The following is a 26,635-nucleotide window of genomic DNA, read 5'->3' as shown; positions in this document are numbered from 1 at the left end:
CCCAATTCTTTCAGCCTTTCTTCATAAGTCATGTTCTCCAGACCTTTTATCATTCTGGTTGCTCTTCTCTGGACCTTCTCTAATTTCTCCACATCTTTCTTCAACTGGGGTGCCCAGAACTAGACACAATACTCCAGCTGAGGCCTAACCAGCGCAGAGTAGAGCGGAAGAATGATTTCTCGTGTCTTGTTCACAACACACCTGCTAATGCATCCCAGAATCATGTTTGCTTTTTTTGCAACAGCATCACACTGTTGACTCATATTTAACTTGTGATCTACTAGAACCCCTAGGTCCCTTTCTGCTGTACTCCTTCCTAGACAGTCTTTTCCCATTCTGTATGTGTGAAACAGATTATTCCTTCCTAAGTGCAGCACCTTACATTTATCTTTATTAAACTTTATCCTGTTTACTTCAGACCATTTCTCCAATTTATCTAGATCATTCTGAATTATGACCCTATGCTCCAAGGTAGTTGCAACCCCTCCCAGCTTGGTATCACCTGCAAACTTAATAAGCGTACTTTCTATGCCAATATCCAAATCATTAATGAAGATATTGAACAGAACTGGCCCCAAAACAGACCCCTGCACAACCCCACTTGTTATGCTTTTCCAGCAGGATTGAGCACCATTAACAACTACTCTCTGGGTACAATTAGCCAGCCAGTTATGCACCCACCTTATTGCAGCCCCATTTAAGTTGGACTTGCCTAGTTTGTCGATAAGAATATTATGCAAGACCGTATCAAATGCTTTACTAAAGTCTAGGTATACCACATCCACTGCTTCTCCCTTATCTACGAGTCTCGTTATCGTGTCAAAAAAAGCTATCAGGTTGGTTTGACATGATTTGTTTTTTACAAAACCATGCTGGCTGTTCCCTACCACTTTACTACCTTCCAAGTGCTTGCAGATGACTTCCTTAACTACCTGCTCCATTACCTTTCCTGGCACAGAAGTTAAGCTGACTGGCCTGTAATTTCCTGGGTTGTTCTTGTTCCCCTTTTTGTAGATTGGCACTATATTTGCCCTCTTCCAGTCTTCTGGAATCTCTCCTGTCTCCCATGACTTTCCAAAAATGAGAGCTAACGGCTCAGCTACCTCTTCTATCAGCTCCTTGAGGATTCTAGGATGCATTTCATCAGGCCCTGGTGACTTGCAGACATCTAATTTTTCCAAATGGTTTTTAACTTGTTCTTTTTTTATTTCAAAAACTAACTCTACCCCTTTTCCACCAGCATTCACTATGTCAGGCATTCCTTCAGACTTCTCTGTGAAGACCGAAACAAAGAAGTCATTAAGCATCTCTGCCATTTCCAAGTTCCCCGTTACTGTTTCTCCCTCCTCACTGAGCAATGGCCCTACCCTGACCTTGGTCTTCCTCTTGTTTCTAATATATTTGTAAAAGGCCTTCTTGTTACCCTTTATGCCTGTAGCTGGTTGGATCTCATTTTGTGCCTTAGCCTTTCTAATTTTACTCCTGCATTTCTGTGTTATTTGCCGATGTTCATTCTTTGTAATTTGTCCTAGTTTCCATTTTTTATAGGATTCCTTTTTTAGTTTGAGATCATGCAGGATCTCCTTGTTAAGCCAAGGCGCTCTTTGCCCATATTTACTATCTTTCCTACATAGGGGAATAGCTTGTTTTTGGGCCCTTAATAATGTCTCTTTGAAAAATGAAAAAATGAGCTTTTATTAAGCAAAACACACAGCTAGCTCAATTCTACTAAGAATCTACTTATATGTGAGTTCTTACCCTGAACAACTGCTCTTACATCAGGTGAAAATTTGAAGTCAGGAATGATTTTGTCCTGACTTGGGTCTCTAGTTCACTGTTAAGTTCTCTCCCCCTATTAGGATGGGTCAGTCCATTTCCAAGGCAGGCTGAAGACCAAGATGGAGGAGCCCTTATGACCCTCTTTACACATTTCCCCTGTGGAGGGAATTCCATGTTCTTGCTGTGTAAATGTTTACTCCAAGATGGAGATTGTCCCATGAGCGAGTCAACTGTCCATGTACGATTCAGCCCTTGCTGAGGCTGCAGACATTGCCTATGTGCTCGTTTGAGTTTTTACAACAAAGTTCCTTAGATGTGTACTGGCACCCATCAAGGTCCTTTGTCAGTCACATATTGTTACGCCCCTGATAAGCCATCCTCTCACACTAAGGTAGCCACGCCTCCTGTTGAGGTCTTCACAAAAACAAACATTTGGAATACAAATATGTGGACAATAGTCTTACCTTCTAATATAAAAAATGATATGTGCACAAAAGCAGGAGTCAGTGGGCTCCAGCAGATTATACCATTGAAAATGATGGGTCACAAGGGGTATTATATCCAAAGCTCCTCCAAGTTATGTATATGTATATTCATAACCCATTTTCCATAAAGCACCACAGACAATATCTGTTCTGATATTTCCTATGCAAACAGTAACCACAGTTACTGCCAAAGTCTAAGAACAAGAGGAGGAATGTCAGACAGAGTACTGAAGAACAAAGTAATAAAAGACTTCTTGATAATGTCTTGCATTTTAAACATATTTGAGTGGGAGAAAAGAATTATGGACCAAAGCAGTGGCAGGGGGAGTGTGCTCCACTCCAGAGGCAAAGACAATGAGAGAGAAGAGACGGGCTCATTGGCAAGCAGGAGGAACAATGAGGTATCATGGTATGTGCTTTTGGAGGGGGTGGAATCTTTATTTCAAGGTAGGGAAGGAGATGAATGGGCACAATGTACTTTTTAGCTCCCTCTACCCCAAACATACATGATGTAGGTAAGTGCTAATTATGGCTACACTAGCAAATGCTTCTCCCCTATGGTTTCTTTGTATTCCACTAGCAAAAGGAAGGGTTGTCTTCAATGCATATGGGCTGTTCTTTCGAAAGATTTATCTAAAGAAGGGGCTCTTTCAAAAGATCCCACAGTGTATCTGCACACAAAAAGTGTTCTTTCGGAAGTAAATGGAAAGGATGCAGTGCTCCTTTCGAAATCACTCTTCCTCTCCCGTTTCAGGAAGAGCATCCCCTTTCGAAAGCTTCTTTAGAAAGAAAATGTGTGTAGACACTCCCCAGTGACCTTCTTACGAAAGAACAGTCTTCATTTTCAATCTCTTACCCATTGTTTCAAAAGAGAGGGGGCTGTGTAGATGATCTCTTTCAAAAGAGCAGATCACTCTTTTGATCCAGTTTTTTGTGGGTGGACGCACTCTCTCGAAAGAAGTTCTTTCGGAGGAGATCTTCCGGAAGAGCTTCTTTTGAAAGACGTCTGTAGTATAGAGGTACCCATGTCGTTCAGGGCTTCTTTTCCCTTCATTCCCAGCAATTTTAACATTTCAAGGTGACTATTTTCCAGACTACAGTGACTGGAACAATAAACTCGATGGTACGCTTGAAAAACAGAAGGAAAAATAAGTGTTATTGCAAGAGTCTCAATACAGTAAGGAGGCTGTAAATAAGAGTTCTAAGATAACTGGCAATTTAATCATAACCTCCTTGGGGACACTTAACTGATTTAGTTACACCATACACCAATTCACTGGAGACCCCAAAGCAAATGCAAGCTGTGCCAGACCCAAAATAGAAATTGAGACAGATGACTGAGAAAGGCTACAAACAAGAAAGAAAGGGAAAGAGAGACAAAAGAGAGACTTGTAAGCAACATCCCAAAATTCCAGTTTGTTTGCTGGAATGCATCAGAGTTGTAGCAGCAAACTGCTTTACCAGGCTGCTCTAAGTGGTCAAGCAATAAGACCCACTGGGGAAGAAAAGTAAACTTATTGCACTATTCTGTTTCTATATCCAAGATAAAATACTCAGAGGAGTGGAGGGGGTCTTTAGAGCTGCAGTGTGGAAAGAGTATGTTTTAAACCAAGAAAAAATGGAAGGAAAAGGCAGTTTTTAAAGAAATAATTGAAGCTTTAAAGTGCGTAGGTATTTAATAAGATTTACTGCTATTTCCCTTTCACGCCCCCTGACATCTATGGTCTAATCATCTGAACAGCTGTGAAAATAAAGAGTAAAACAGGACACTGAACTGGGAGTGGAACCCAGGCTGGGGACAGGCTGGAGCTGGGCTTTGTAACAAGATTTTTTTTTCAAAGAGAAAGCAGAAAATTTCTCACAGTTTGACTCCAGTGGGAAAACTAACTACGAAGTAGTGAGAAAACTTTATACTTCTGTCTATCCCCCACCAAATGCAGTGCTGTCTACAAATGTGCAAAGTTGTAAACAAAATAGTAACAAGCTAATTTGCCCTTTCCCAACATTCTTCTATTTATTTGTTGTATACTGCTTTAAAGGTTTTATTAAAATAACTGATCTCTATAATGGACTGGAATAATCATTGGTCCAGCTGTCAAGCAATTAACATTAATTGTGATTAATGGTACAATTTAAAAATAATTGCAATTAATTGCACAATTAATTATACAGTTAAAATGATAGACTACTGTTTATTTAACTATTGAGTGTTCTCTACATTTTCAACTATATGGACTGCAATTACAACAGAATACGAAGTGCACAGTGCTCACTTTATATTTATTTTGTTTACAAATATTTGCACCGTAAAAAACAAAAGTAATAGTATTTTTCAATTCACTTAATACAAATACTGTGGTGTAATTTCTTTATCATGAAAGTTGAATTTACAAATGTAGAATTATGTACAAAAAATAAGTCCATTTCAAAATAAAACAATGTAAATCTTTACAGCCTAAAGTCCTGTTGGTCCTACTTCTAGTTGGGCTATAATTTCTGGGACATAGTGCTGCCCATTTCTTGCTTGCAACATAAAGTGAAAGTAAAAATACGCATTCACGTGCGCCATTGTAGCAAGTGTCACAAGATTTTTATGTGCCAGAAGTGCTTAAGCTTGATAAGCCCCTTCATGTTTCAACCACCGTTCCATAGGACACGCGTCCCTGCTATTGATGGGTTCTGCACAATAATGATTAAAAGCAGAGTGGACAAGTGTGTGTTCATTTCCATCATCTGAGTCACGTCACCAGCCGAAAGCCAATTTTCTGGATTTGTTGTTCAAGTTCTGTGGTTTCTGCATTAGAGTGCTGCTCTGTTAAGACGTCTGAAAGCAATGCTCCGCTCCCTGTATCTCTCCAGCTTTGGAATGTACTTCCGATTCTTAAACCCTAGAGCTAGCGCGACAATGAGCGGTAGTGCTGGCAGCTTGATGCAAATAGTGGACTCGAAAATATAAATGGACACTCATTTGCATATTCAAACAGTAAATCTGCATATTCACATGAGATCCCTCTGCTGGCAGAGGCTGCTGCCAGCAAAAAACAAGCAGCATCAAGGTGGTTCTGCTGGCAAAACCTCCCTTTGTTGGCAGCCTCTTATCCCTGATTTTTTCCAGGCATAAGGGGCTGCCGAAAAAGGGAGGCTTTGCCAGTAGAACCACGTCTACACTGCTTGTTTTTCGCCAGCTGCAGCCTCTGCCAGCAAGGCAATGTCATGTGAATATGCAGATTAACTGTTTGAATATGCAAATGAGTGAACATTTGCATTTTCAAGGCCGCTCATTTTCATCAAACTGCTGGAAGCATGGCTCAGTGTAGCCCTAGCCTAGGTCAGTGATGTAGCTACTTCTACAAATCTCACACTGCTGTCTTCTTTGTTTTGGTCAAATCTGTTGTGAAAGTGTTTTTAAAACAATCATGTGCTGTATTGTCATCTGAGACTGCTATAACATGAAATGAAATGAAATGAAACGTATGGCAGAACGTGTGTAAAATGGAACAGGAGACAGAAGAATGGAAAAGGAGTTGAGTCACGTTGAATTAACGCTTTTTTAAAAGGGCATCATCAGCATGGAGGCACGTCCTCTAGAACGACCGTCGAAATATGAAGGGGCACATGAAGGTTTAGCACATCTGGTATGTAAATATCCAGCTTCCATTTCCTGCAAACTTGCCTGTCAGTGACTGAACAAGAAATAGGACTGAGCAGACTTGTTGGCGCAAAAATTTTACATTTTTAGTTTTTGAGTGCACTTACTTAATAAAAAATCTACATCTGTAGGTTATGCCTTCATGATAAAGTGATACTACAGTACACGTATGAGATGAATTGAAAAATACTATTTCCTTTGTATCACTTTTGCAGTGAAAATATTCATAATAAAATAAAGTGAGCACGACACATCTCGTATTTTGTATTGTAATAGAGATCAATTTTTTTGACCATGTAGAAAAATATCCAAAGATATTTAATACATTTCAATTGGTATTCTATAGTTTAACAGTATGATTGAGATTTAAAAACACAATTAATTTTTTGAATTAATCATGCAAGTTAATTGCAATTAAGCAATATACCGAATACCAGATATTTAATAAAAATGTTTACTCATTCTATAACAACTATCGTCTTCTATTCCTGGCATGATGTGATAAGTGCTGTGCAGACCCACATGGGGACACAAAAGCACCAAAGAATGTGCTAATACTTTTAGGTTTTTCCTTTAGGTTTGGCAGAGCTGATTTAAAAATATGGGCAATACCTCCCTTAACGCTTCTATACCCAAATGCAAGACATGCTATGAATAAGCTACTGCACATCTCCAAAGGAGCAGGGTAAACAGACAGCCAAACTGCACTTCCCTGAAGAGTTGGAGAAGCTGCTTACTACCCAGACTGGTGGCCTCCAGACACTCTCCTTTCTGGTCTTCAGTTCTCTGTCATCCCCCTTCCACCCAGCCAAATGCATCATCAACATAATAAGAGCAGTCAGAGCTTTACACATATGCACCAATGGCTCTTCCTTACAAAAACTAATGAACAGAATGATTTTTCCTCAACTAACACCACATCCAGCTATGACGTGCCAATTCCTGCAATATCTGCTTCTATATCTATCCATTTACCTTTTAACAAATTTTAACAATCAATGTATGTAAATTTGACCTACGGTTTGCATTCTTCAACACCCCATAAGAAGGTTTTTTTGGGAGGTGCTATAACAATATTGCAGTGCAATTCAAATACCTGGATCTCTTGTTCTAATATCTTTACATGATTTTCCACCCCTGCATGCACCAAAATGCAATCCTTCTGATTAGGTGCTTTCTGCGTTAGGCCCTTTCATGGAGCAATCCACAGTACCTATTATGATAGATATTTTCCTACCTAGCCTATTAAAAATGTAGATTAGTCTCACTGACTTCAATAGGATGCTCATGTATGCAATGTTTTGAAGGATCAGGCCCTAATACAGGATTGATCTGACATTTTTTCACTCCAGTGTTCATGAGCGGTGGGTGACCCCATGGCTTGAGGAGGCAAGACCCTGAAGCCATGTCCTTTCTGCCCAAGGCCCTGCCCCCACTATGGCCAAAGGCCCCCGCGCCCTCAAACACACACAATGGGACCACTGGCCCCCCCAGTCCAAGGAGTTCTAGGGAGCCATCGGCACAGATGCAGCCAATCCCGGTCCTGGCGTACCAGGGAATTAGTGGGCAGTATGGCTGCCCGCCTCAGAGATACGGGGAGCCGGCGAGCAGTGTCAATGATCAGGGAGCCAGCAAACAACATGGCTGTGGCTGCCCAGCCCCCATCCTTCCTTTCTCAACCTTTGCCACCCACCAGAGGAGGCTGGGGGAGGGAGCCTGGGGGCCTCTGATACAGCATGGGTGGCACCAAGTGAGGCAGTTTGGGAATGCATTGCCTTCTCCTGCCTACAACACTCACCGCCCATGCCAGTATATTATAATATACTACCTTTAATATAATACTGTGCTCACTTTTTATCCGATAGTGTTTCTTTAGGGTTCTTGATGTCAGGAACTTCTACTTCAAACTCTTGCTGTGCTTAGAAAGCTTAACTGTTCATGAATATAATAAAAGATTGATGTGAAAGTGAAGAAAAGTAGAATCAAAGCCAGAAGGGCTAATGACAAAATGAACATAGATGCAGGTAAGGTGATTATATGTATAATTTTTGCAGATTACCACATGTTCATGCAAACGTTTATTTCACTTGGACTGCTATCAGAATCTTCTGAGAGACTAATTTTGTACTTCCATATTAAACAAAGGTGAAAGGGAAGCAAGGAACCATACCCTATTTTCCCGTGCATGACAAACAGCAAATCTGGCAAACCAATGTGGTCTTCAAAAATGAATAACAAGAAGGAAAAAAAGTTTTAATTCCGAATGACAAACTTTGAGAAATGAAGGGACAAAATCCAGCAGGCATAAGCCATCACAGTTTCACCAACTTCAGTGGAACTGTGAGAACATACACAGTTAAATCTCTGACCATTTGGATACATTAGTATATGCTACACGTGGGATGAATTCGTTACCAAAGGAAGAACTACAGAAAGGCACTAAAAGGGAAAGATGCTTAAAAGAAAATATGTACCGCCATGTGCGTTCCATTTGTGTAATGAATAAAAAAATCTACATCTGTAGGTTATGCTTTTGTGATAAAGAGGTTACACTACAGTACTTGTATGAGATGAATTGAAAAATTCTATCATTTTTGCACTGCAAATATTTGTAATAAAATAATAATATCAAGTGAGCACTGTACATCTTGGTTGTCTACACTTCCATTCCTCTTTCAAAAGGGGAATGCAAACGAGGGAAATTGAAATGCAAATAAGGCACTGATTTACATATCTCATGCTTCATTTGCATAATCTCTTCAGAAGAGATTCTTTCAAAAGAAAAAAATCAGTGTAGATGGGGTTTATTTGCACAAGAGCCCCATCTACACTGCTTTTTTTCCTTTGAAAGAATCTTTTCCCAAAAAAAGATTATGCAAATGAAGCATGAGATATGTTAATCAGTGCCTCATTTGCATTTTCAATTTCCTTCATTTGCATTCCTCTTTCGAAAGAGGAATGCAAGTGTAGACACAGCCCTTGAGTGACAACCACTGAGTGACAACCACTAAGGGTCTAACTATCCCTTGCTCTCAAAGATTATTGCTTTAGTCTACCAAGAACTCCCAATGATTCCAGTTAGAGTACTTACAGAGTAAGGTACTAGTCAATGCAAGCAAGAGTGGCAGCATTGGTTAAGACAGAGCCATTTGTTTGGAAATATAAACTGTCCCTGAACAAGAATATGCAAAACAGGAACATGTACAGAGTAAAGGAAAAAATTAACTAAGGAGGCACAAGAAATGAGTAAGATGAAAATAGACTAATGATAAACAGAAGCAAGTTTTAAATACAGTAAACCCTCAAAATGCATGACTTTGAGTTAAGGGCAACTCAAAATCCTGGTCTTCCTGCCCATGGCTCAAGCCCACACCCCCATTTCAACACTCTCCCCCAATCCCACTCACCATCCATGCATGGCTCCAGCTCACCCCACACCCTCACCTCTGTCTCCAGCTCACCACCCTTCAGGCGCAGCTCCAGTTCAACTTCCCCAGCCCCGGTTCACAGAATCACAGGGCTGGAAGGGACCTCAGGAGGTCACCTAGTCCAGCCCCTACTAAGTCATCCCAGCCAGGACCTTGTCCAGCCGGGACTTAAAAACCTCAAGGGATGGAGAATCCACCACCTCTGTAGGCAACGCATTCCAATCCTTCACCACCCGCCTGGTGAAGTAGTTTTTCCTAATATCTAACCTACACCTTTCCCTCTTCAACTTCTGACCATTAGTCCTTGTTCAAACCCCCCCACCGCTGGCTCAACCCCCCCATGTATGGCTCCAGCTAATCCCCCCTGCACATGGTCCTGGTTCAAATCCCCCACAACCCTAGTTCAAGCCCCCCACTGCACCAGTTCAAACCTCCCCCCACAGCCTGGCTCTAGCTCAACCACCCCCACCCCACCCATGCAGCTCCAGCTCAACTCTAAGCCCTGCCCCTCCACAGCTCTAACCCATTCTAGGCTTAGCCCCGCTGCCCTCTTCCCATGGCCCCAGCCCACCACCTGGCTTAACCATCCCCAACTGCCCCCCAACCCCAGGACTTACCTTTCCAAAGGAGCTCCAGGTGCTACTGCTGCTTCCCCAGCTGCAGAACGTGCGTTCTGCTGGTGGAAAAAGCGGCCCCACAACTTACGTGAAATTCCAGTTATGCGAGGGTGCATGGGACTGCAACCCTCGCGTAAATCGAGGCACTACTGTACATATGAAAGAAACAACTAGACAAGCACTAAGACTATATCTATACTACGAGATAAATTTGAATTTAAGGCAGTGAGCTCAATATTACAAATAGACTGTCTACACTGGAAATAAAATTAGGTCGATTTAGGGAGCACTAATATCAATATCATAATATTATTCAAACATAGGCCAGTGTAGAAGTGCCAAGTCTTAAAATAGAATTTATTAGCCTTCAGAGGTGTCCTGTATGTGCCCCACAATGTTCCACAGGGCTCCACTCTGGCCACCACTCTCCAGGTGCGCAGGAATTAGGTAACAGGAAGACGGTGAATTTCAATTCAACACTAGGAAGCCTGTGGCTGTGGGCTCATGTTTGTACGAGAGTCTGAGAAACGTCTTTCTGTCTTTGCTATCAGCACTGTGAGCGCATCTACGCATTACATATAGCCCCAGCACAGAGTTTGTGGTTCTGTCTCTACCACTGCTAGTTGAGCACTTGGTGTTTTTTTCTGCACTGTCTGGTGCTAGCTGCTGTCCCACTGCACAATGTGGCAGCCAGGCTGTTGTGGGGGTCGTGCTTGTATAAGAGGCCAACTAACTTCTTTTCAGTGTTTCACATTTGTGCGTGAACCCCCGCTTCCTCCCCTGCAGGAGCCTTGCAGTTGGGGGACTATCCTGCATTCAACCACATCATGTGACTAGCCCCGACCTCCACAAAAGGACAGGCCTGCTGTTAGGTGCTGGCTATGCTGCCAGGCAGCACCATGTCCTGGCTTGTGTGCAGTTAGGGCTCCAAGGGCAGGAAAGATTTTGGGGGGCTTGCAGCCATCTGGGGGGACTGCGTCAACTAGCCCCCACCAAAAATATTTTCAGGGCCTTTCTGCCACCAGGGGAAAGTCTCCCCCAGTGGCTAAGATTTTTGGGGTGTTGCTGCCACCACGGACACTACCTCAACTGGTCTCCCAATGAATCCCTGCCCCCACTCCCTGCCCCAACCAGGACCCAGGGGGCTAACTATTGCCAGGAGGAAGTTTCTATGAAGCGGAAGTGGTTATGAAGTGTGGGGCCTGGCTGCAGCTCGGTGGGAATAGTTCAAGTGGCTCTCAAGCCACAAACCCTGCATTCCACTGCCAAAAAAGATTTTCAGGGACTATGTCAACTGGCAATTCAGCCTCCGTAACACCAAATCACCCCCAATGGCAATGAAATTTGGCAAGCCTCATCCCCCGCGTTGGCAATGTCTGTGTAGTGAAGAAGGAAGCCAAAAATCTTTTTTCCTAACCTTTTCTATCCTCTTCGTTCTAAGTTTGGACCCCTTCACACAGGAAAGCGTGGGAGGACAGGCAGTTGAGAATACAGACTGTGCACTGAAGCTGTATAATAGACTCGGAAGCCAAAAAGCCTCTGTCATGGCTCCTTCCCCACTCTAGCCACACAAATGCAGAAATGGGAGCCAGCAAAAGTACCTCCAAAACCTTATCTACCAGGTTTTGGTATAAACTTCCTCCCCAAAATCCTAAAAACCTTAGATTTTGGGGATAAAATTTGCTGCCACCACCCAAGTAATAATAAGGAAACCAGGGAGAGACTACTTGGGAAATCTCAGCCCCAAAAGTAAATAGCCAGGACACAAACATTAACCAATACCAGGTTAATAAAAAGAAAAAAGAGAGAACTTTTATTATTACAATATTCGTGTTGCAAACCTTATGACTAAATGGAAGAGTCACAAAGTAAAACACATGGGGAGTCTCCATCATAGGCCTAGAACTTAGTTACAAGGACAGTAAAAGAACATTTCTAAAAAGTGCACAGACATCAGATCCCACTTCCCAATCATAAAACAATAAAACCTAATGGACTCATCTAAACTTTACCCTACTTGCAGCAGATTGGAGGGCCTGTTCTTGGAGGGAGATATTCTGTCTCTCTCTCCCTCATGGCTGGAAAGAAGAAGAAACAACAGAGGACAGAAAAGGGAGGAGCCAAAAAATTCAATTCTTACCTACATTCCTAGAGGCCAACCCCACCTTGCTAAGGATGTTAACCCTTTTACTCCCAGGCTGCTGGCTAACCCTCATGATCATGACAGCCTCCCTCACCAAATCCCTTTTTTCAAAACCTTTATTATCTACTCTTTCTTCATGCTTTTCATTGTCCCTGTATTATTTTCAGAGATCAGATGCAATAAAGGGAAAGGGGACAGTTGGTGAGTGAAAAATCCATTCACTTCCACCTAGGAACAACCCAAAGCTAGCTAGATCTGTGACTGATAGAACGGGCTCTATGTGCCCCATGCATTCATGACTGCCAGATTTGATTCTGTAATTCATATCTCAGGAAAGAAGCCGCACACCTTCGAGAAACTCCAGCTGTCGCAAAATACAGGAGCCTTTCTGTTTAGTAACACAGGACACCATGAACAGACCGTGTCAGCTCTTCATTTGCTGCACTTGCAGTTTAGCTACCTGACATTCTCTCTCTTTCCACTTCCATATCCTCACAAAAACATACTTTCCACTAGAACAATGCAACAAATACTGAGGGATGTTGTAAGAGCAGGACACTGCTCTCAGGAGAGCTGGATCAAGACTATGAAATATCACCCACACCTCTCTCCTCCCTGCAAAAGATGACCAAAAAGACCTAATCATTTCTAGAAAGAAATACATTTATTTGACTTCACTTTACCTCAACAGTTTCTTCATGCGTGTGCATTCACACCTATCTATTCACTCACACAAACAAAAATCGACCTCATAGCAAAACCACGGAACTAATCTTGCTACTTCTCCTCTAGGCTGGAATGGAAGAAAAGGAAATAGTTGTTATTTCCATATTTAAATACTTAGAAGACACTCAGATACCAGACTGAGTTGTGCAACAGACGCACAAAGTGTGCTATACTCCTCTTTGGTCTGGCCATTCCTATTTTGTCTAACATTTTCAACACCTCCCCTAAACTACTGTGAGCTCATGTGTGCCGTTCAACAGAGGCAATATTTGACTCCAGAGCTGGCTGCAAGTCGGTGGTGGATGAAGAAACTATAAATAATCGGTTAACTGCTTTGAAGTCCAACTGAAAAAAGATGATAAAATAAAATGAGCTGTTTAATTTCTATGTTGTGTATTTTCTTGTCCACACAGAGGATACAAAACTAAAATTAAACAAAAATATCAAAATACATATAACTTCATGAAAGAATACCTGTTAAAATAACTGCATCAGACTCATCAGTTTGTCCATTCACATTAAGTGCTGTGAGTTCCCCACCATTTGCAAACTGGTAAAATTTTTCTAATACTGTCTACTAAAACAATAAAGGACGCATAAATTTCCATAATGCTGTTGCTGTTTGTCTGTACAGTAAATGTGATGTGATATAGCATATGTAAGATCCTGGTAGTTATTTAAGTTCATTTTAATAAATGACTAAATAAACACAAAATACTAATACAATAAGACAAAGATGTTAACACTAATGTTACTCTCAAACCCTACAGCAACATGTAGAATTATATTTAAAAAAACAAAAACAGCTTAAATGAAACTAGAAAGGGCAAAACCTTAAAAATAACTGGTGTATAAAACTTTAATTGTCTTACTTGTAGTTCTTCTCCCAGAACTTGACTGGTCTGGCATATGAAGTGATAAAAAGGACACTACCAAGAAATGGACTCAGTGGAGTAGAAAAGATCGAAGTAGCTAGAGTTTGAAAGAAAAGCACGGCAGAGTCTGATAATTTCAAGTTAAGGCAACATGAATAATTTCATCACAGTTTTAAATAATTCTTCAGACAGTTCATCATTTTATTATTTTTTCCAAGGTGGAGGAAGAAGCTCTGAGGTCATATATGACTTATTATTGAGAAGCTAACCAGGGTTGCCAACTGTCTAATCAGGCAAACCCAAGACTCTTGTCCTATCCTGCCGCACCCCTTCCCTGAGGCCATGCATCTGCCCCACCCTTTCTCTGAGGCGCCATCCCTGCTCATTTGTCCGTCCTCCTCCATCTGTTTCTTGCTCTCCTCCAACTTCACTAACATGCCACAGGCTAGAGTAGGAAGTTGGGGTGAAGAAAGGGGGCTGAGGTGCAGGCTCTGGGAGGGAGTTTGGGTGTTGGAGGGTGATGGGCTCTGGGAGAAGGTTTGTGGGGGATTGGCTTTGGGCTCGGGCAGAGAGCTGAGGTGCAGGAGAAGGTAAGGTGGGTGGTGCTTACCTCAGGTGGCTTCTGAAGGCAACCAACATATCCTCTTGGCAGCAGCTACTAGATGTGCAGGTTGGGGTGAGGGGCACAGGGGATGTCCACACACCACTGCCTGCACACACCGCTTCCGCTGCTCCCATTGGCCACAGTTTATATTAAATGTACAGTCTAAGGGGAGCTGCAAAGGTGGTGCTTGGGGCAGGGGCAGCGTACAGAGACCACCATCCTCAAACCTCAGCCGCCGCTGAGATAGTGCCAGCCACTTCCAGGAGCAGCACGTAGCCAAGGCAGGTAATGGAGTTTGCCTCCACTCCACTGCCACACCAGAACATCAGCATCCAAAATCCCCTAGCTTGGCTGAAGTAGAACAGGGTACGATTCCAGGAGACTCAAGGCAAAAATGATTGGAAACCCTAAGATGAGAACTGTAGCTGTTCAAACTTAAATAATGCTAATAATGAGGGCCACAAGTTCAGGTGAACAAGTTGCAGGGAGCAGTGGCTGGCAGAGCCACCTCTGACAGCATTTCCCTATGTTGGGGCAGGGTGGGCAGGCCTTCTCCAGCCACCCTAATGCTTCAACATTATCAGGGAAGACCATTCTCATTTGACTTTTGAAGGGTGGCTTTAATTAAGAATGTCATATACTTAAACAGAGAATAGGAGCAGGTAACAGGACCGTGGCCTCTTTCTTTACATTGCAGGATCTTTTGACAATATTTGTATCTGATATGCTCTATATTTTCCAAACTTCAGGACAGGGAATTTGTTTTATTGCACATACCTTAGCTTTTAGAAAGGGTCGTGAATATTTATAGAACATGATAAATACTTTTCTAACTAAGCTCATTTCTAAACGGTCCTTACCTCAATTTGACGTGTAGTGCGGGTAATTATTTTTGTCTGCTATCGTATCTTTTCAATTCACAGCAACTGACGTATTTTATTAGGTTCTCTTGTGTTTGGTAGCAATGCACTGATCATGTTCAAGTATTATTATAGTGCTATGTATGGTTTTATAGAACTTTTATTACCATGAATTTAAAAGCTTACTTACCTGTATTATGTTCCAGTTCATTTCCCTGGTGCAACATCTTCTTTATGCCTACTGTATGTGCAGAATTTGTCCCTTTGCAGAAGATACCCATAAGACGCTCCATGCTATGGTCCATCCAGAAAATGCCCACATGAGGCAAGGATTGAAAAAGCAGATATAGGATGCTTCTACAAATTCCTGGAAAGCCTGCACAGATATACTTTAGGGTAGCATAGAAGAAAAGACTAACACTGGCTAGGAGAGAGGGCAACTGGATTCATGTTTTGCCAGAACTAGTAGTTGTGAAATCTTACAGATTGGCTATGGAGGGTTATTATAAATAGGTTTCCATCTACATGCACGCGCTGATTGCTGGACTAGTTATTGCTGGGGTGTTGTAATACAGTTCCATGATATTTTGGGCTTTGTGCTCATTTCACCCCTTCCAAACTGTACACACAACCTGAATCTTGAAGACTTTCTTCTGAGATTAGTGTAGGAGTCACAGGTCTCTAGGTGGCAGCAACTGGAGAAAGGAGATGGGGCAGATGGATGCTTTTGGCTTCCTTTTCTGATATCAGCACAGGAATCAAACGAGGTAGGTGTAGTGTCACATCTCCAGCACAGTAATCAGAAATGCTAATTATTCTGCTCTTGATCCCATATATATTTTATTCAGGGAAAGTGCCCATGGACTCCTAACTGCACGAGTGCCAACAATGAGGTTGGAATTTATGGAATGCATCCAATAGCTGCATCATATTGTCTAGTTTTAAGTACAATGGAAACGAAAACCATTTTAGGCTTTTAAATCACTTAGATGCTTTTGAAAGTTGTACCCTACATACATTAGTAACTGTTTGCAGGAGTGGCCCTGCCATGCTCACCAAAAATTCACTAGGACTTTCAAGAACAATTTATTCACTTATAGTTGTTGTATAAATTACACACACAATAAAGAAAGTAAGACGACCTCATTACCATCACCGATAATGTTGTTACAGTGGTTTATAACATAAGATAAAAAGTATTTATTTGGTTATTTGGAAAAAAGATTCCACAATGCAAATAAATATGTCAAAAAGTAAACCTTTCATATAATATTGGAAGTAAGTGCCACTATTAATCTTGCCTTTCTAAGGAGCAGGACATAGAGAGAAAATGGGAAAGTTTCAAAATGATAACTGTACACTGCAAACCTGTATACTTCTGAAGACCACATCACTGAACAAATCCCACTGTGACTTAGTGTGTTCATTTGAATGCCTCATTGCTTAGCTATCTGTCAGAACATGAAAATAAATGCATGTTATGTGCGCTTTACTATATTTTTCTTCTGTTTTAAAAGAAATAATTAAATGAAAGATATGTTAATGTAATATGATTGGAAATTTACTTGAACATATTCAATTCCAAGTTATGGTTCTCAGATCAATCATACTGTAATTTAGCTCTTTTGAGCATGTATAGCATTTTTGCATTATTTTAATGGGGATGATGCATAAAAGTTAATAGAATATTCCATGCACATACAAAAAGGCAGAATTATGGTTGCTGTGGGAACCATAACTTATTCATGTGAAGTCTTAACAATAATATTAAATTAAGATACTGTTTTGCATTTAACAAGGATATAATTAACTTAAATAATAGATATCCAGTCCAAGTGTATGTCTACAATAACTACATAAATCAACTAAATTCTATTCGGCAACTGCCTTCCTTTTGAAAAGTCTTACTTAGGGATTTTATTAACATTAAAGTTACTGTCACTGTAATAATAATAATTGAAGACAAATCTTGTTAAAGTGTAATCTTCAGTTTTGAAATGTTCTGCTAAATAACTTTAAATAAACTTATTAATTGCAATTCATAGATAAAAATAGGACCCAATTCAATAAGAACTGGATTTTGATGATAGCTTTTCCTACACATACCATTTCAAAACTGGTTAGAGGCATCTTTACTTTTACAACACTTTTGTCAATAAAGCCTTTATGGAATCTTTCCTTTTTTTTTGTGGGGGGGGGGCGGGGATGGGGACGGGGGAGGAGTGGAGGAGGAACAACAGCTATTCTAAATATGTTTCCAGCTATCTTGTCACATTTCATGTGTTAGAACCAAATGTGGAAAATTTTGACAGGAAACTTCTCAACCCACTCAATGGAAAATGTGTATAAAAGAAAATCGAAGTCAGACTGCAATTCAGATAGGAAAAATTTAGAGATGAAACAGGGAAAAGCAGCTGAAGTAAATCTCTGCATTCAGATATTAGCCTGGGTTAACTGTTGAAAGGATTAACGTTTTAGACCCTCATCCTCAGGATGCTTTGCATCCCACAAGAACATCTTTATAAAGGTGACAGGTCACACAAGATGGAAGTATTGTACTGCGAATACATTTTCTACACAAGACACACAAGTTTAGTGCTTGGACAAATGAGAACCTTATAAGAAAAGAACACTGGCTGAATACGAGTGGAGAAGAAGAAAATACCATTCAACAAACTGATCCAAATTCTGTTAAATTCCCCAGATGCAATTCCTCATACAGTCAACAGCTGCCTCCAGAGGACAGAGGAAAAACTGAGTATCCTCTGTCTAATGATACCTTATTAGAAGTAGCATGGCATCCCAGAGTCAGTGGAATGTGTTTTCACCTTTTTATAAGATGTAATAAATTATTAAATGTTACTCTTCTTTTTCAAACCCTATACATACATAAGCCATGAAACTGAGCGTAAGCGCAAACAATAAAATCAATAAAGGATATGAGGTATTGAGAAGAGCTGAGCGAAAACGTGAAATGAAGACCCCCAAGCAATCTGCCAGGGAGCAATATATGTCAGAACAAACTGTAATTTTTGCAGTAGATCCCAGAGCTGAAAACAAGAGAAAGAAAAGAAAATGTGATACTTATAAATACCTAGGTAATTTCAACAGTAACATTTAAAAAAATTCTAAACCTTTTACCATTGTGCATTGTGTGGCAACTATATAGCAATAAACGAAATTCAGATTCTAACATGCTACTTTTTTTCAGTGATACCGGTCCTGATTCAGGAAGATGCTTAAGCATGTGCTTAACTTTAAGCATATGATTAATCCCGTCAACTTCTCAAGTGTTTAAATTTGGATACATGCTTAAGTAAATAGCTGTACTGGGGACTAACTGATTTTCTTTTAAAAGTAATTGCACTGGAAGAGGAAATAAAATTGTGTTGTGCTAACTTCTTTATTTTTGGTTGTATTATATTCACTTCCATTATGTTCTCTTAGCAGTGCCAGGGAAAGAAAAGGTTAGAGGTGATTATGTTGGGAATAACAATGAATCTGTAATAGGCATTTGGTACACCAAACCGGAATGCTTCATCTAATGCACTACATATCACTAACAGGATGGCAAAGAACACTAGTTTGACTTTTGTAAAATGTACATGGTGCTGCTATTACCAGCTTCCTAAATTTTCAGTTGATGCCTGGAGGATTCTGAGCTTGAACTTTCAAATGTTCCTGTTGAATTTAATGGTCCACATATTTATCAGTTCTACTTGAGTGACTGGTACCAGCTTCCATGTTTGGACTCAAATCTGTATTTCTAAGTCTACTGTTTTACTTTATCTTTGGCCATGGCTACACTAGCCCCTGCCTTTTGGAAGGGGCATGGTAATAAGCCACTTCAGCAGATGCTAATGAGGCACTGCCATGAATATGCAGCACCGCATTAGCATAATGGTGGCAGTGCGCATTTCAAAAGTGCCACTTTTGTAATGCGCACAGCCCATGTAGACAGGGGCCTTTTGAAAGGCCTCCTGGATTTCGAACCCCCCACCTTCCCATTTGGTGTTGGGAAGAAGGGGCTTTCAAAATCCAGGCGGTCTTTTTGAAAGGCCCCTGTGTACATGAGCAGCCTGTGTTTCAAAAGTGGCACTTTCGAAACATGAGCGGCTGCCATTATGCTAAGGAGGCACTGCATATTCATGGAAGCACCTCATTAGTATCTGCCAAAGTGGCTTATTAGCACACTCCTTTCAAAAAGCAGGGGCTAGTGCAGCCACCGCCCTTGTGTTTATATATGTACTTGTGTCCCAAGTAAATTAACAAAAATATTTCTTTGTTTGCAATGGTCAATTGTTTGTGGGGTATATACTAAATTAAAACTATTGTTTGTTTGCTCGTTTGTTTTGTTTTGCTGAAGTTTGTAAAAGAGTTGATTATGCCGCCAGTTTATAGCCTAATGTCATTTGAAACATATGCCGCCACTGAAACACTGGAAAACAAGATTTACTGGAAATAGTAATACTTTTCAGCGCTATTGCCACAAGCTATTACAGTATTCTGTTGACATAATTTGAATAGAAAAATCAATCTGAATCAGCTACTAATGGGTTTTGTACAACCCCTAACTGCATCTGGTTCAGAGAGCTTGAAGTTTTAATGCCGTGTGATTTCATGATGCTCACCTAAATGAGACATATGCCATTAATGCATGTTCATTAGTGACAGAGAGATAGCCATGTTAGTCTGTATTCTATCAGAACAAAAAAGCAGTCATGTAGCACTTTAAAGACTGACAAAATAATGTATTAGGTGATGAGCTTTCAGGAGACAGACGAAGTGGGTCTGTCCCATGAAAGCTCATCACCTAATAAATTATTTTGTTCATCTTTAAAGTGCTACATGACTGCTTTTTTGTTACCATTAATGCAGTAATAGAGTGACTACCATTTTAACAAAAATGGAAGAAGGGAACTGAGTTAACATGTATCCTCCCTCAGAGGTTACTTTGTTAATTCTTGTTATATACTGTGGCTCATCAGCGAAGTAAAAATATCTGATACATGTACATCTCTTAAGTCTCTCTAATAAATGGAACATACAAAACAGGGAGGAAGGATGATTCGTCAAGGCTACTACGAGTTGGGGCTCTTCAGCCTGACTCTTTCACTATCTTTAGGTGTGATCTTAGGCACGTAATTTTACTTTTATCATCTATAAAGTGGCAATTAAAATCACCAAACACAGAAGGGTCCTGTGAGGCTTAATCAGGGCAACTTTATCTGCATAGCACTAATAATCTGCTCTCTACATGTGTTCATCTCCCACTGATATCAACAGGGGGGCCTAGAAGCTCATGGAAGCTGGATATCAAGGGAAGATTGACTGCATTCAGGATTTCTGCATTTTTTGTATGTCAGAGAAGTGTGAAATTTGTCAGCTCGAAATGAGCAGGATGGGTGTACTTCACCCATAGGGTGGGGAGAGGATGTATGTAAAAATTCACCGTAAAACTGAAAACATCTTTTCCCTTTAATGTTTGTCAGATTCTTTGAAATTTACAGATGAAAAGGCACAAATGTAACAACAAACACGAGTAACGTCAGTCTTCTAAGCTCTATAATCTTAGTGCCACAAAGCATAATACATTTATCTGGCAGAGAATGACATAAGCACCACTAGACAAACAATGCATGTTGTATCTTGGGAACATGCCAATTAAACTAAAAAGCTTTCCCAGTGACTTGAAATTAGCCAGTGTGCAGCCTACATAAAGGGCAGGGTTACCCAGAAGAGGTCATGTGGGAGGCCATACTTTGATTTAGCATACCTCCTAGGGAGTATCCATGAAAATGGCTACTACAGAGCACCACTTGGAACTATACGGCCACATCTACACTACCAAGTTCTTCTGAAATGTTTTTTCAAAGGAAGGGTCTCTTTCAAAATATCCAGTGGAACACCTACACGCAAAACGTGTTCTTTTGAAATTAAATTGAAAGAACACGGAACGCCTTTTGAAAGCATTCTTCCACGCACGTTTCAGGAAGAAAACATGTAGACACTCTACAAGCCCCCACTACCTTTTTTTTCCCCCCAAAAGAGCAGCCCTCATGGCACCTGATTTTTGATCCCTGCCCGTTCTTTTGAAAGCGTGGGGGCTGTGTGGACCCTCTCTTTCAAAAGAACAGACCACTCTTTTGATCTGCTTTTTCTGTGTGTGGACGCGCTCTTTAAAAAGAGGTTCTTTCAGAAGAGATCTTCTGGGAGGATTTCTTTTGAAAGATCACTGTAGGGTAGATGTAGACTATGTGTATTCTTTGAGGCAAGGCGTCCCCATGCCCCGCCTGGGCCCCACGCCTCTCCCTCTGGCTGAAGGGTTTAGGCTGCACCCAGCTCTGTTGTTCTGGGCTGGTTGGTCAACCTCTTCCCCTCACCTAGCCATGGCCCGGCTTTCCCCATGGCCAGGAGGAGGGGACCCCAACCACTCCTTCCTTCCCATCTCCTCATCTCCCTCTCAACTGCTTCCTTATCTCATCCACCTCTCTCCTCTGTGGTCTCTCTCCCTCATCCTGCCCTGACCAGTATGGCTCTTAAAAGCCCAGCCAGCACACTGGTCATGAGATCAGCTGGCTCTCATTACTTAATTGCAGTTTTCACCTGCATGCTGAAACAGCTGGTTCCTTTCCTCCCTGAGTTCAGGCTGCATCCTGAGGTGCCTTTCCCTTTTCCTGACAGGGTCTGCTGGCCTGACCCTGTTACACAGCCTGCTGGAGCTCTGGGAAAAGCTTGGTGGTAAACTTTGTTAACATCTTATGTAAACAGCTGCATGGAGGAAGCCATTTCTAGGGCTCATCATATTTTTGAGTGCTACCTATCTTTGAGGTATTTACATGTATGATACAGAATACTCATAACAACAAACTTCTACCCACTGGAAAGTTACCCTCATCAGTACTGAGCATGTGTGTGTAAACAGCACCACACTATACTGAGAATGTGTGTTTGTCCCATTGTTGTGCATTGTCTTAGTTCCTTTTTAAAAAGGCTTAAAATTTGGAGACTGTGCCAGGAGCAAAGTCAGATGTGGAGATCAGTGATGGAAGGATGAATGGAAATAAGTTAAACTACATCTCCAGTATAAAATAGGAAACGAATTGCTAGCCATCAGGATTATCCTGTCAAACATCATGTGCAGCATTGGGTATTTTACTCCACAGAAAGCATCATATCAGGGACATATATACTAGATATCAAAAGATGAGGAAACAGCAGTGAGCTAAGAGGGTGCAGCTGATTAAAAATTGGATTTTACTGTGCAAGAAAGGCAAGAATTGGAATAGAATCTGAATGAATGATTTACCGTCAGAAGCTTTAAATCAAAACATTAGAATTATGGGAGGGGACTGAAAACTGGAAGGGAAGAAGAAAAAGCCATGTTTTTATCTTACTACGGTAACTAATTCACAGCAGCTTGCAGGTTAACCTTGAGCTATGTGGGCTGTATCCACAAAAATAAGCCAAAATATCCAAAAATTTAATTAGTGGGCTATAAATCAAGATGATGGTGAAGAATAAAAGATGATATGCATAAATTCACTCTCCTTGGAAGCCTGGTAAACCTGTTAAACGCTCACAGAATTAAGACTAATCTGAGCAAGTTTGGCAAGCTGTTACTGCCTGGCTCTCTTAGCTGGAGTTATGGTGACATGAATATCATCTTTCATTAACACACGACACCTGGTACGAAAGCAAAGATAAGCTATATTAAAAGATCAAAACCTTTATTAAAAATAAAAAATGACAAAATGTAGAGTTTTCATTACTCTGAAAATTCACAGGCGATCATGCGGGAAGAGGGAGGAACAGAAAAAATATCAGACAGGAAATATGTATCCATGAGTGAGCTCAGCAGGAATAAGGCTATTCTGGCAAATGAATGCAGTGTTAATGAAGGCATATTAATAAGCTCTGGTTCTTTGATTACTCTGTTTCATGCATAAAGACAAATTCTGAACCCTCTGAGAGTTTGACTATCAGAAAATATAAGATTAGTTCATATTTTAGTATTGCTAATTAGTTCATCCACACACAAATTAAGAGGCCATTAGACTGCCTGTCAACACCATACTAAAGGCAGAAGGTATGAAGATATGGCCCTACGGATTAGAGATTTAATGTCACTGGGTCAGATGATTCCCACTTGGATTTACATGCAAGACTGTATATGTGAGGATGTGTATAATGTTAATCTAAGATGACAAGGAAGCTACACAGCTTTACAAAAATTCTAGTTTTTACTAGGCCCAAAAATAAATAGCCTAAGGAAAGCTATGAATCTCAGGCTCAGAATGAACAGACAAGGGCACCCTGTGTTCCTGTACCAAAGTAGCCATCCTAAAACTGCCTTCACCCTGGGAGCTCCTGAGAGAAGCAGTGGCTCACATTTAAAGTGCCTTCATAAATTTGTAGATTTTAGGGACATCACGATCATCCAATCTGACCTCTTGCATAGGACACACCAAAGAACCACATGTAGACATTTCTACATCAAGGCCATAACTTTTCTTTGACAGCAGATCTTTTAAAACACTAACCTATCTCAACTGAAAGATCTGCAATGGGCACATTTGGATATGTCTGAGGAGGACAGTTTGGTTACATCTACACTACTACAATCTTTCGAAAGTTCTTCTGGAAGATCTCTTCCAAAACAGCTTCTTTCAAAAGACTGCGTCCACACACAAAAGAGCGGATCAACAGAGTGATCTGCTCTTTTGAAAGAGATCATCCACACAGCCCATGCTTTTTCGAAAGAATGGGCCAGGGATTGAAAAATCAGGAGTCTTGAGGATTGCTCCTTCAAAAAAGGGCCCGTGGAGCATCTACACACGCTTTCTTTCAAAAGAAGGTTTTGAAAGAAAGCACTCTTCCTGATTTAATTTTGAAATAACACTTTTTTGTGCGTAGATGCTCCACTGAACATTTTGAAAGAGCCCCTTCTTTCAAAAAAATGTTTGTAAACTTGCTAGTGTAGATGCTGCCTTTGTGAGCAGCTACTATAGTTTTGCAGTGTAAAAAAGGTGACAGTCCCCTTTAGGTTGAGAGCAGAAGCTTCAATCATTTAAAAAAAAAATAAGCTACTCTAAAAACATTATCTTGCTCCTTTTCCATGGCCATTTGAATCCCAACTTGGTGTATTCATTTTGTGTATTTCTAATCAGTTTTAACATTGCAATTTTGAATTCTACAATTTTTATATAAAATTTAGATGGGAGTAAATGCCTTCATAAGAGCAGTAAATTAGTCATATGACACTAACAAGTCACATAGCATTAAACAGAACTGAAAAATCAATCTCGATTAAAAATATCTGCACTACACCTCCCAAAAAACCCAAACCAAGAGTCAAGTTCACTGAACCCTGATGTTAGCTGCATCATCTCAATGCAAGTGGCATTATTATTAGCAAATGTGGAGAAAATCTGTGAGCAATCATTTCTGTTGTAATGCCCTGATTTGCTCAGTGAACAGTCATATTGATTTGAATTGCCTGATTTGAATGGATTGCACTACTAGCCTTGTGACAAGGGGAAGAGGGAAGAAACACAATCACTAGGAAATTCAGAGATATTCTATCTGACATTACTAGTGGACCTACTTCACCAGCAAGATGTAAGACCTGAGGACCAACTAACAAAAATTGTGAACATCTGCCAAGTTTAAATGTAGTTTCTTCCAGCATATGGCAGAAGAGAAAATAGAGAGGTGCTTACTACATCATGACTTTGGCTACCTCTACGCAGTAAAGATATTTTGAGATAACAGCCATTACTTCAAAATAACTTTGCAAATGTGTACACTCTGAAACTGCTATTTTGAAATAAATTCGAAATAGCGCGATGCATTTTTTGAAATCAGTAAACCTCACTGCAGGAAGAATAGCGCCTGTTTCAAAATAAGCACTATTTGCTGTCTTACTAACACCTATTTTGAAATAGCTATTTTGAAATAGGCACTATGTGTGCAGATACTATATATTTTGAAATAGCCAAGTGCAATTCATAAACACATTTTGGCTGCAGCTACACTACAGTGAGATTTCGAAATGTTAGCTTTCGAAACTCACCTTTCAGAAGACCACATTTTGAAAGTGCACATCCACACACAAAAAGCAGATCACATTTGCGATCTGCACATTCAAAATACTGGTCCCCATCTTTTGCAAGGGAGTGTCCACACAGTCCAGGGCGCTCTTTCGAAAGAAAGGGCCCGGAAATGCCATGGATGGGGTTGCACAGAGGACAAGCCCTTCGTGGGGCCACAGAATGCTTCTCCTTTAAAGGGTCCCTCCCCACCCCTGTCAGTCTGCACACATTGAGGGCTGGCTTGCCACCCAGAGCACCACAGACCCTGAGCAAGCAGAAGAGACACTTTGGGGCACACCACGAACCCAAAGCAGCTACCCGATGCCATACTGCTCGAGGTCATGACCAGCCTCCTGGCCACGGTGCTAGTTGCTGTGCTCCAGAAGCTCCAGGAGGGCCACCATGATGGCTGCACCAGTACAGGCAGCCCTCATGGTGTGACACCAGCACCCCCTCCCCAGGTCATCTGGTGCCTGTGGGGCTACCCCACCAGAAGCGAGTGGTGGGAACGGCTGGTGCTGGAGGACTGGGACGATGCTCAGTGGCTGTGGAACTTCTGAATGAGTGAGGGAACACTCCTAGAGCTGTGCCGCTGGCTCACCTCAGCTCTTTAGCACCACAACACCCAGATGTGGCCCGTGCTGCTCCTGGAGAAGAGAGTTGCCATTGGATTTGGAAGCTGGCCATGCTGGACAGCCACCAGTCAGCTGGCCGTAGTTTAGGGTGGGCAAGGCCACTGCTGGAGTGTCCTCATGGAGATAAGCCATGCTCAGGTCACACATCCACCACGGGGAGGGAGGGGGTCCTAGGCAAGGGGATCCAAGGGCACCAGGGACTGGGGGGGCCTGGAAAGGGGGCCCGGGGAGGAGGGCTTGGGGACAGAAGAGGGGGCCTAGGGAGGGGGGCTTGGGGACAAGGGGCTAGAGTAGGGCAGGGGGGCTGGGGACAGAGGAGGGGGCCCTGGTTGGGGGGCTTGGGAACAAGGGGGCAGGATGGGGGAGAGGCCAGCTGGAGGAGAGGGGACAGGGACCCATGGAGCACCCCTCCATGCATTAATGGATGTGTTGTCCCTCCACCCCATGCAGGTCGTCCAGGTGATCAATCACATCCTACTTCACTGGGTTGTCTGTGTCGGGTACCTTAACGTCACCCTTGTCGGGTTCCAGGAGCTGGGGTTCCCCAACTGTTTCAGGGCTCTGGATGGGACCCACATCGCCATCTGGGCCCTGGAGCACAGTGCAGGTGCCTTCATAAACTACAAGGGGTACCACTCTGTGGTGCTACAGGCCCTCATGGGCAGTTCATGGACATGTGTGTGGGCTGGTCTGGGCAAGCCCATGACACCTGCGTCTTTTGGAACTCTGGGGACCTACAT

The 26,635-nt window shown here is 41.7% G+C and overlaps 1 protein-coding gene across 2 annotated transcripts in view; it reads right to left on the bottom strand.

Annotated features, from left to right (window-relative positions):
* PCNX2 (pecanex 2) overlaps nucleotides 1-26,635 on the bottom strand; it is a 258,263-nt gene that overhangs the window by 84,777 nt on the left and 146,851 nt on the right. For both annotated transcript variants that reach the window (XM_074988652.1, XM_074988650.1), the window contains 2 exons: nucleotides 18,106-18,216; nucleotides 13,700-13,827 (listed from right to left, as the gene is read on the bottom strand). In XM_074988652.1, the coding sequence (XP_074844753.1) occupies nucleotides 13,700-13,827; nucleotides 18,106-18,216 (239 nt within the window). The remainder of the gene's footprint in view (nucleotides 1-13,699; nucleotides 13,828-18,105; nucleotides 18,217-26,635) is intronic.

Source organism: Carettochelys insculpta, chromosome 3, assembly GCF_033958435.1.
Source record: "Carettochelys insculpta isolate YL-2023 chromosome 3, ASM3395843v1, whole genome shotgun sequence".
Taxonomy (NCBI): Eukaryota; Metazoa; Chordata; order Testudines; family Carettochelyidae; genus Carettochelys; species Carettochelys insculpta.
This window is presented reverse-complemented; position numbering and strand designations above follow the sequence as displayed.